Raw genomic sequence first — 12,022 nt, forward strand, 5'->3', positions numbered from 1 at the left:
CGAAAGTTTGAAATGTCAATACAAGTCAATACTTGTTTTTTATTTTGGTCATCGTGTACAAGCATAATGAACAACTGCATAATGAGATCAAGTGCATTACAATCGTATATATATATATATATATATATATATATATATATATATATATATATATATATAAGTTATATTTCCCATGTTCTCAATGGTGACCAAAGTTACAACATTTTATTTTTTTCCTGGAACAAAAAAAACAAACATTCATTAATGTTGCAGAGTTTCCCAGCTAACTGTGATTTACTTACCACCTTGCTTTCCATGGAATTGATTGGGTTAAATGAGAATAACCAGGATGTGCTTCACAAACAGCCAGAGAAAGTAGCGTTTGCAGGCTTTCGTTTGGCGTTTAATTAATTCATTTTTGTGAAGGTTAATTGCTGTTAGTGTGATTAAATTCAAGCACGGGTTTGGTGTGATTAAGGATAGGGTAAGGATCGGGGAGTGGGAGCTTACATCGATAAAGCTTCATTTGCTTCCACTTGTTGCACAATGCTTTAAATGTTAAAGATGGAGTGCTGTGATGTTTGTACTTGTTCTGTTTTGTATGTGTCTATGGAGTTAACATTAATAGACCCCCAGGTGTGGTTAGAATATTCAAATATGTATTTTTCCAATATTCCCTGTGTATTTTTGGTTTCTTCCTGAAAGCTGAAAGCCTTTGAGTCAAAAGGCCCAATCGAAAATACACCATTTTTGTGACATCATAACCCTAACCCCTCCCCCCATTATCATGAAACACACAGCTGTGGGCGAGGCCTACGTTCAGGTGGGTGGTGCTAAGGTGAAAAACCAGGTATACTTAATGAACTGGTGGGTGTGGCCACATAAGAACACAATTTTTCTTCCTTCTGTAAAAAAAAAAAAATCTTCCTCCTAGTATAATCCTAGTATAATCAATCATAGTACCGGATGATCTGATCATGTTTTAGGGGGCGGGGGGGGGGGGGGGGGGGGGAGTTTGTCACGAAACTCTTCAGTTGCCAGCAACCTTCATCCCTCATTGTGGGAGAGATACAGGGTGACACCCACATAGTTTTGCTGAGCTGACCTTGGCATCCGATCCGATAGCTCTAATGTGCCGTGGTGCAAAAATAACCAACGATAACACCGCTGTGATGCAGTGAAGACACAGCCGCACGTTCCAGTGGCTCCATGTCTCCTGAACAAGCAGCTTTAATCCAACCCCCCATGAGAGAATAAAGAGCATTTGCTTATCCATGATGGTCTAATTATAAATATTCAATTGACTCAAAAGGGAGAGAAACCTTGGTGATATTGGATCTTATTTCGTATGTGAGATTAATTATAGATTTAGCGGTGGCTCCTCTGGATCATAGTGCTAGTACAAACCTCCGGTGGGGAATTCTGCACTAATCTGATTTAACGTTATACTACTTTTGAGTTAGACATAAGCTGGTGCACACGGATACTGTACATGTATTGTATCATACGATAGGGAAACCTTTCTGTTTTGTTTTGTGATTTGTTTTTGTTTCATCATTGATGTGAAAATGCAATTGTACTGTGATGTATCTCGACGACACTGCGAATGAGCCTCAAGCATAGCCTACATGAAGCATAAATGGATAGACACATTTTTTTTTTTTTTATATTCTGGGAGACACTTACAATTACAGTTCCTTACAGTACCAACTGTATATCTCTTTCAATTGGTCTATATTTATAATAATAATAATAATAATAATAATAAATTATTGATTGATTGATTGATTGATTGATTGATTGATTGATTGATTGATTAAATCGTACCATTTCTGTAGTCGTCCTCCTCGCTGTCCTCGTCAGCCAGGTGTTCCGAGGCCGTCTGGAAGTCTTCCTCTATGGAGGAGACGGAGCGGCTGGTGTCATCGTCCACTCTGTGGCGCATGGCGGCCGCTCGGCCGTGCTTGGCCTGCTGGACAGGGACGTGCAGAGAATGTTAGAGAGGCAGGGGCTGGAATGTGCTAAAAAAATTGCTCTCTGGCCCAAAAAGCGTCGCACTGTGAGAGCTTTTTGGGCCAGAGAGCAATTTTTGGGGTGCGACCCACACTCTTTAGCAACTGGAGATGTGGTGTACGACATGGATTTCTAGTTTCTACATAGAGGACAAATTATTTCAACGCAAAACTCTGCGTTCAAGTTCGGGAGAATCGGGTACGGCATGGAAAGGTGGGGCATTTTGCATTTCTTTCACATGTAGTAAATGCTGCATTCATGGTCAGGATAGGGTATGGTTTTTGAGGGGTGCTACCCCCTCCTATATTCAGCTATTAGTGTAGATTTTCATCTTACACAAACATTAAATTCCCATTGAAAATGAATGGAGAATCTACGTCATGATGTACGATGCAAGCGCCCCTCACTTCACACGGGTGTGATTTTCTTTTTACAGATGGGTAAAAGGGCAGGGGCTGAAGCCCCCTTTGATGTGTATGTGTGCACGTGCCTGCTGCTGCTCCTGTCCCCACTGCAGGCCGACCAGGAACTTGTTGATGTCAAAGACGACGCCGCAGGGCTGGGTGGGCTGCCGGCCCGTGCACCGCAACACGCACACATCCGCTCCTCTCCGCTGATGATGATGATGATGATGATGATGATGATGGCGGCCCTGAGTGGAGAAGAACCGTGGAAATTAGGGGTGTAACGATATAGTAACTGCAGAGAAAATTTGATTTTAATGTCAAGAATCAAAGTATATCGAAATGTAAACGGCAACATATCGTATCGTTTGACTTTGTGTCGTATGACTCGTATCGTATCGCTTTGCAATGCAAATAATCGGTAGCGAATCGTTTTGCAATGCAAATATAATCGATTGTATCGATACTCAAGTACTTGTACGTTGAATTTAGCAATTTTAAGAAGAAAAAGGTCATCATTGTGTTTACTTATTTATATCCATATTCATACATTTTCCCTTAAAAACCCTGCACTGTCCACATGCTAAACAGTTACTGTATCGATTTTAAATCATTGAATCGTATCCCCCATAATGAACCAATATTGTATCGACACGATACAAACATGTATCGTGTCGTCAACCATATCGTACCTCTGTTACAAATACAATGTATCGTTACACCCATAGTGTAAACATATACCTGCACACGCACGCACGCACGCACGCACGCACGCACGCACGCACGCACGCACGCACGCACGCACGCACGCACGCACGCACGCACGCACGCACACACGCACGCACGCACACACGCACGCGCGCACACACACACACAAAATAAACAAATCTAGGATGATGACATTGAAGAACATTGCACTGTAATAAAACTTTCAGAGTTATTTATTAGTGTATCTTGGCTGACCGTTCGTCTTCCGTTTACATATTGATATAAAATCGTTGGTGCCTGGTCGCTGATGCAGGCTAATTGCATGTGCAGCTCCTCAGGCTGTGGGAATTGATTCTCTCTGAGAGGGTGTTTAACAACACTGGGCTGTTCCTAGCGCTTTCATCATTAGTTTCACATTCAATGAGCATGTGTTCACCAGCGATATCCACACCAATGATCTGAGTCTGAGAAAATATTGTATATTCGATAAAAATAAAAAAACACACATTGACACATGCTGGGCCATTAATCTATGCTGTTCACACATTTTGTGAAGTGAGATATATAATGCAATAGTTAATTATAATTATAACACATACAGATGTGGCATTCCAACACTTCAGGCTTTCCTCTACATTTCCTGCATCTGGAAATACTTTTCCCGAGGTTCTTTTCACTGTGTAGCCTTGCTAATTGTTGTTGCTGAAAACAGGTGTCCCTTTTCAAGTCTTTTCACTGTAAAAACATTATAATCTGAATAGCATTAACATAACACCTTTGCAAATGCCCTATGTTCTAACAATCCACTGTCTTGCCAATTAGGCATGCCGTGTGAAGTTCTCAAATGGCACATCTGTACTCTAATTGATTTAATAGCTTACCGGTATAATAAGTATAATGAAAATATTCGAAGTAACTATTTCGCCGCACATTGTCTGTCCATTGTCACTGTTGCCGTTTGTTGTGTGATGTAAATCACATTTACATTGATATAAATTCCACCAGTCGGCTGTATGGCTGTAAGAAGAGCTGAGCTTGAACATGAACTAAAAGCCCACTGTTACCATTGATAGGTATTTTTAATTGTATAATCGATCCATAAGACCTTTATGCCCTCTTCACCACGAAACACACTTCTGTCATGACCTTTTGCCTGAAGTTTCTCCTTAGTGACATCCAGGGTTCAGGCTGACATTTGTTTGTCAGCCTGAGTCCCAGTCTGGCATCTGTGTTATGGTTTAGAGGGAGTCAAAACAATCCTGTAGCTGCACTGAGATAAACAGGGTGGAGGAGACTTCTCTCCTAACCGCAAGGTCAGCCGGGCCTCCTCAAGACCGAGAACCTCCACCTCACCCCAGAACTTAAGTCCAATCACTATACATTTTCATTCTAAATCTTTACATTTTTTGAGTCTGTGTCAACTTTTTAAGGTACAGAAATATTATTTATACTTTATTGCACATCATGGTTTTAGTTTACCATTTACAATATAAAGGTGTTCGTTGGTGATTTTTAACCACTTTAGAAGGGTTAAAACAATGGTTCATGATATACAGTACATGAATTCAAGTATCCTATTCATACTATTTTTCTGTCAACCGGCCGTGGCTCCACATGAGCAATTAAGAATGCATACATTACTGTATGTGTAGGAAGAAAAGCAAGGTGGGATCTCACACGTGAGCCTGCAAGTCTCATGACACATTCCAACTGTTCAATAATTCAGTAATGAATCCATTTAGTTCCATCATTTTAATTTTACATCGTAATGGTTAAGGATGCTGTACTAACTTGCATAAGGCCTTATTTGGAGTTACAACATGCTGTACTAACTTGCATAAGGCCTTATTTGGAGTTAAAACATGCTGTACTAACTTGCATAAGGCCTTATTTGGAGTTACCACCATGACGCCAATTTGAAAACTGTCAAGTGGCATTTCTTCTTCAGCCTAGTGGAAATATGCATGTACAGTTTCACCGCAATTGGACGCTCCGTTGAGGAGTTGTGTCGATTTGTACAAAACGGGTACAAAGCGGGCTACTCCTGAAAACTTTAGAAGCCAATCGTAGCCAATCAGGATGGATTATGAGAAATCAAACAAACCCGTCTTGATCACATGACTATGGAGAGCATGTGTACCGATTTGCGTGAAATTTGGATAAAATCTGAAGGCGTAATATTAGAAAATGGGTTTTACATATGTCGGCCTCCTGGTGGGGCTATAAAGAGCAGATGTGAAAAATTCCAGGAAAAGGTTTTTCCTTGGCCTCTAGGGTGTGTGCATACAAAGTGTTACACAGATCTGTGCAGTTAGAGGTAAAAACACTAATTGGCCAGTTATAGCGCCACCCTGAGGCCAAGTTGAAAATGTTCCAGTGGCATTTCTTCCTCGGCCAAGTGGGAATGTGCGTGCACAATTTCACGGAAATCACACGATGTGTTCATGTTTTGCGGAATTTTGTTTGAAACCGTGCACTCCTGCGAACTTTGGTAGCCAATATTAGTCTGAAAAATCTGAAATACAAGTTTCGTTGAATGGCTCTAGAGAGACTGTGTACAAATTTGTGTGATGTTTGGACAACATCTGTAAAACCTGAAAACCTTGGGGCAGAGCTAATCTCTCCTCCCTCACCATGCAGCACAGTACCGTACGGCATGTCCCCAAAATACCAAACACAGCAATGACACGCCCCCTACTGTATACTCTCCTCTCCACACGACGTCATGTCCCCAAAATACCAAACACAGGCAGGCAGAGAAGAACACCTCCGCCTCCCGAAATAAGCAGTTTGCTGCATGCCTCATCATGTCAATCTGGTTGCCTCAAAATAGTTTATTTTGTAATATCAAAAGGGGGGCTCAGGGTGCCAAAAAAATAATAAGATTTGTAAAAAAAAAAATGTATTTTTCATCAAGAGATCTTTTGCAGACTAAAATAGTTGTACTAAAATAGTTATTGTACCACCTTTATTTCATTGTGTACCGTATAGCAAACCTGTAAGTCTGGATGTATCTATTCGGTTGAGGCTTTGGATTGATTAATTGAGTTATTTATTTACAAATCGCATGTGCAATATTGATTATAAAAGCACACAGCAGTCAAAAGGATAAACACAAGAAAGCTCAAGAGCTTATTTCGGTTGTAGTCTTTTGAATTTTAGTGTGTCACTAAAGTGGTGTGTTTTGATCAGCTTTCAGGAAGTACAAAAAATTCACAGGGCAGACATATTCTAGTAACCACACCACACCTGGGGGCCTATTAGAGTAATGTTAACTCCATAGACACGTACAAAACAGAAAAGGTACAAAACTCATGGCGCTCCATCTTTAATGTGTCAGCGTGTACCACTTGGAGCTAACTGAGGCAAACACAGAAGCGACATGGATGAATTGTACGAAGCACTGAAACGCACTCACCTTGAGTGTGGGTGTGTGGGTGAGTCTGACAGGTGAAGCTCACTCACCTGAGTGTGGGTGTGTGGGTGAGTCTGACTGCTGTCTGGGGCCTTGAGGCTACCAAGCAAAAGGATCTCATTTTCCTTGGGTTGGTGCACACTCAGTGACTCCATCAACTTTGGCAAGTCTGGAGAAACCTGAGCCAGCTTCTGTAAAGAGAAGAGCACAAGTTGGTCGGGAGAGGCTTATCGTCGGTATCAGCCTGGGAGTCTGTCCCTGTTACAATGCACTATTGTACGACAGACAGACAGACAGACAGACAGACAGACAGACAGACAGACAGACAGACAGACAGACAGACAGACAGACAGACAGACAGACAGACAGACAGACAGACAGACAGACAGACCTATATTTCTGCTTCATCAAATAGAGACGACAATAGGCATATGATATGATTTTTATTTGCATTTAATGCATCAGAGCTTTATATTAATGGACAGGCTTTATAGGCTAATGCATATAGGCTAATTCATATAGCACTTTTCAGGAACATAAAATAGCCTAAATCATTACAATTATACAATTATGGGCCATTATTCATTAACAACACAATACAAGTTTATTCATCAGGCATACCGTTCGGTTTGAATAGGGTGTATCTTCTGGGATTGGCATACTTTGCTTCCTGACCTTATTTAATAGACCTTGCTGGGAGATCACCCTGGGCAAGACCTACGCTGCCTAGAGGCTATCATTTGTTTGGGCGGAAGTTGCGGGATTTTAGCGGAAGTATCGCTCAAGGAAATGACGTTGATGCTTTACAAATCAGTTTACATTCTCCGCGAATGAAACAAGTGTTGATTGTGATTGGTCGGGAAAATATCGTATCCGGGGGAAATACATCTGGCGGATGTTCCGGACGATACATCCACCGATAGCTTCTCTGCCTTACGTTGTGACCAGGCTTTTCTTTTCGCAGATAAGTAAGCCTGGGACCGAGGCTACTGGGAGATGGAGTCTGTCCCTGTTACAATGCCCTATAGACCCCTGGGAGATGGAGTCTGTCCCCATTACAATGCACTATAGACCCATGGGAGATGGAGTCTGTAGACCCATGGGAGATGGAGTCTGACCATCAGATCCCTACTTACCACACGACTTGCCGCACCCAAGCTGTGCTACTCATATGCTGAGTTGGCGTTGCCCGGGATCAAACCTTGTGGTCCAAAGGTGAGAGCTCTACCGACTGAACTACTCGGACATAAATCATCTGATTGGATGATTTGTCTTTTAGCTGCACAAATGTGTTTGTGTGTGTGTGAAGTTCTGTGAAACAGCTCATAGTATCATGTGATGTTATCCCCTGTCCCCACCGACACGAGGGGTGACTACCGGGAACAAACCTACTCATTGCCTAAACAGATCAACCCTCTAATTCTTTCTAATTATCCTGGATCCATGGCAACTGAGACACTTTTTACAGCATTGATGAGACACTGAAGTGCAGAGGAGAGGAATGTGCAGTAAAATCCAGTGTAATTGATGTAAAAATTGTCTATTTTTATACGCCCTGTATATACTGTACATTAGATGAGAGACAGCAGAGAAAGAGAGTGGACAGAGTAGAAGAGTTTTGCTCACCTCAACAATTCTGTCATTGCGATAATCCACTTTCTGTTCGTCGACATTCACAAAACAGATCTGATGGGGGGAGAGAGAGACAGACAGAGAGAGAGAAAAAGAGAGAAAGAGAGAGAGAGAGAGAGAGAGAGAGAAAGAGAGAGAGAGAGAGAATGAAGCCAGTTACATTGATGGGATTTATTTATAGATGTTAGTGTGTGAAGCTGTTACACTGTCCTCCGTTCCTTTTTTCTCCAATGTCATTGTCACAGGAGTCAGGACCGGGAGACACGACAATGACAACACACCATTTCTGGCTCACCTCTGAGAGAGCACGCTGTGTTCGTACCTTCACACCTCGGCACCCTCTCTCTCTCTCGCTCTCTCTCTCTCTCTCTCTCTCTCTCTCTCTCTTTCTTGTCCTTCGTTTTCCTGTCAAAATCAACCCCCCTTTTGGGATTCTATGTCCTACAATTATAGGTGATATTTTCAATACAATTATCAATGTAATGCTTAGTTACTATACTTTGTCGTAAGACAATCGCACCGCGATATGCAAGCTCACAATGCATGGCGAATTATGCGTCACATTGTGAGGTTGTAGAACAGCTAGTTTTGGTGCATGGGTGTCGGCGGCCAAATACAATTCTGGGGGTCCTTGACATGAAAAGGTTTGAGAACCACTGACATATAGAAAGTCAGGGAATATTATCAGTATAATGTCAAATCTGGGAATACATTTCTTACCAAGAATTTTCTTCACCAATGTGTTTGTAAAGGTGTCTAAGATATCCCACATTGGTTTATATTCAACCACCCTAGGGGAATTTTTGACAGCTGCTGAAAGTTGGATGGATTCAGAATGATGAAAACCCCCTAGTTTGACACATCACATGCTACTTAACCCATGAATGAAATTGATGCAAAATAATTAAATTTAGAACATTTTGCCTTAATGGTTGTATGGTACCCCCAAAACATTGTGTGATATGTGAGTAGACACCTTTATAAACACATTGGTGAAGAAAATTCTTGGTAAGAAATGTATTCCCAGAGTTTCCCCCCCTGATCCCCGGATTTAGAAGATTATTTTTGTAGAATATGGTTCCAGTCATTCTTTTTATTTTTTGTTCTTAATTTTTACCCAATGATTTTTGTAACCCATTTTTTCCACCCAGTGTCAATTGTCTAGCTACACTTCCTCTGCCAACCTGGGGAGAGCAACGAACTGACCTCATGCTGCCTTCAATTCATGAGGACTGAGGAGTCCAATTAGCCACCTGACGGGGGGGAGGGGGTTCCCCATTTGGACGTAGCTTGTGGAAAGAACACGCTATTCCAACCAGTTCCTTTCCCCTCCATCAGGCGCCCCGGCTGGCCAGGGGGAGGCAGTATTAGAGACCAGGATTTACTGCATGTTTTTGTGAGGGTACCTATACATACCCTAGGGGACACGGGGAAATCAACCAATCATTCTCTTTCAACGCTGCTTCCATTAACACCCAGACAGTCCCCTGTAGCTTCCGTATCGACTTCTTGGTCTTAAGCCACTTCCATGTGATCCTGCTGTCTGCCTTTCACCTCCTAGACGGTCTCCACTATCGACCCGACAATACCTGCTACCTACTAGCCTGGCTAATAAGCCAGACCGAATCAGCCGTTGGCAAAAAAGATTGCCTGCCGGCGGATTACACGACAGTGTGATTTGAGTCTGGCTTATTAGCCAGGCTAGCTACCTACCTCCCCCAGAACTTATCCCCCAGTTTTTGGGTCAAAGAAAAACAAAAATAATGTATACAACAAAATGATTAAGTTCATTAGGGATGCACCGATATGGAAATTATTGGCCGATACCAATGTTTAAAATAACAATTTAGCCGATAGCTGATACCGATAGATTTAGTTATTGTTGTTTTGATATTTAGTTTTTGTTGTTTTTAATACATATAATTCTGGGGGTCCTTGACATGAAAAGGTTTTAGAACCACTGACATAGAAACATAGACATTTTTCAAAAAACATTTTTATAGAATCTGGTCTCAGTTCTTAAAGGACCACTTCACCACTTTTCAACATCTCTTCATATAATAGGTCCTCACTAATAATCATGATAAAATGGCACAATTCTTTTCTACTCACTCTATGTCTCATAGGAGGGCTGTGGGAAGTTCAGAAACCCGTCCACCAGTGACATCATCGTTAGGCAGATCTTTTTTTAAACAAGGTTTTTTTACAAAAATGTTTAGATTTTTATTATCGTGAGAACGATGGCTTCCATTTTCGCATTGCAACTTTTCAGGACTAGAAAGCCTGCAGTTTCTATTAGCTTGGATTCCCCATCGATGATGTCACTGGTGGACGGGTTTCTGAACTGCCCACAGCCCTCCTATGAGACACAGACCGAGTAGAAACATTTTGTGCCATTTTATCATGATTATGAGTGAGGACCTATTATATGAAGATAGGTTGAAAAGTGGTGAAGTGGTCCTTTAATGGGGTTAAGAGGATCATTTTCATCCCCACTGTAGCCCCCTGCATGCACACTCTCACTCTAAGGATTGGCTATCATTAGCATAGCGCACACCGTTTACCTATCGCCAGAAACATTTACATGTCGGGAGCGATGCGAGACAAAGTCACAAATGACATCCGAACTTTGGATGGGTGACGATCACCAAGGATAGCGCACAAAGTTTCTGAGTTATGGAGCTTTGAAAGTCCTGCTTGAACCGAGGGGAATGAGAGGAGTGGTAAAGATACCATAGCTGGTGGTGACGGAGGCGTTGCATAGCAACCGGACCAATGTTAAAAGCTGTTAGGGGCTCAACCACACAATAAAACTAAAGCAACCCGCCGCAACTATGAATATTTACAAGCGACTTTACAGGAAAACAAGCCCAAAGTTGATTATAATATGCAGACCTGGCGACACTGCAAACCAGTGCTGCAGGCTACTTTGTTTGCATGGGTAAAAACAATGTTTCATCGGCCGACTGGTTTGTGCTGAATTAAGCTTAGATCTATAGGTTCCTGCTGTTCAGTTGCCTGCAGCCTGTGTGCACTATTTGGCATCTACACAACTATCTCTGCTTTATCTCTTCCTTGCGACACTTCTTGTACACGTCTTGTAATTTGTCTTCTGTTTTGGCTGCAGACAAGAAGAAATAAAAAGAAACAAATAGTACAGCCGGAAAACAAATGGGTCAGTGCACTGGCTTTGACACTCAAAAAAGGTTAGCCTATTTTAATTTCTCTGTTCATTATGTCAGTAGTAATTTTAAGATGACCATGATTGGAATCATCAAAATAAGCACTGAGATAAATATAGAAGCACACACTGGATCAAAGCAAGCTGTTCCAAACAGCTGGTTTTGTTTTGGTGACCTTGTTGGTGACACTGTTTATCTAACGAGTCCAAATGTTCCCCTGTGTGACTACAAAGCATAGTAAATCGTAATTTACTTACTTCCACTCTGGTAGGACCCAGTCAAAAGTAACAATTTGCAGTCAATCGAGGCCAGTTTGATGACTTTGACTTTTGGAAATAGATTCAGACAAGCAGAAGAAAACAAATACTGAATAATAGAGGGAATGACGGCCCGGACGGTTAGCTCAACCGTCTAGGCACCTAGGCTGCTGAGCCAGCCTGACGGCGTGCCGCGGGTTCGAATAACGTGTTCCTTCCACGCGCTACGTCCAACCAGGGAAACTCCCCCTGTCAGGTGTAAAGGAGCAACTTGGACACTCAGGCATGAAGGAAGCATGAGTTCAAGTCCGTTGCTCTCCCCATGTCCCCCATATACAGTATGGGGACTGGGTTGGCGGAGGGTGTGTAGAGCCCAGGATCACATTAGATAATTGACACGGGTGAAAAATGGGTTACAAAAAAAAAAAAAAT

At 42.0% G+C, this 12,022-nt stretch overlaps 1 protein-coding gene across 1 annotated transcript in view; it reads right to left on the reverse strand.

The window, feature by feature from the left end:
* Positions 1-12,022, reverse strand: part of sphkap (SPHK1 interactor, AKAP domain containing) — a 50,177-nt gene that overhangs the window by 14,827 nt on the left and 23,328 nt on the right. The window contains exons 4-7 of the mRNA XM_079514339.1: positions 8,146-8,205; positions 6,570-6,710; positions 2,483-2,644; positions 1,807-1,948 (exon numbers count right to left, since the gene is read on the reverse strand). Of these exons, the coding sequence (XP_079370465.1) occupies positions 1,807-1,948; positions 2,483-2,644; positions 6,570-6,710; positions 8,146-8,205 (505 nt within the window). The remainder of the gene's footprint in view (positions 1-1,806; positions 1,949-2,482; positions 2,645-6,569; positions 6,711-8,145; positions 8,206-12,022) is intronic.

Source organism: Electrona antarctica (assembly GCF_951216825.1).
Source record: "Electrona antarctica genome assembly, chromosome: 11".
Classification (NCBI taxonomy): domain Eukaryota; kingdom Metazoa; phylum Chordata; class Actinopteri; order Myctophiformes; family Myctophidae; genus Electrona; species Electrona antarctica.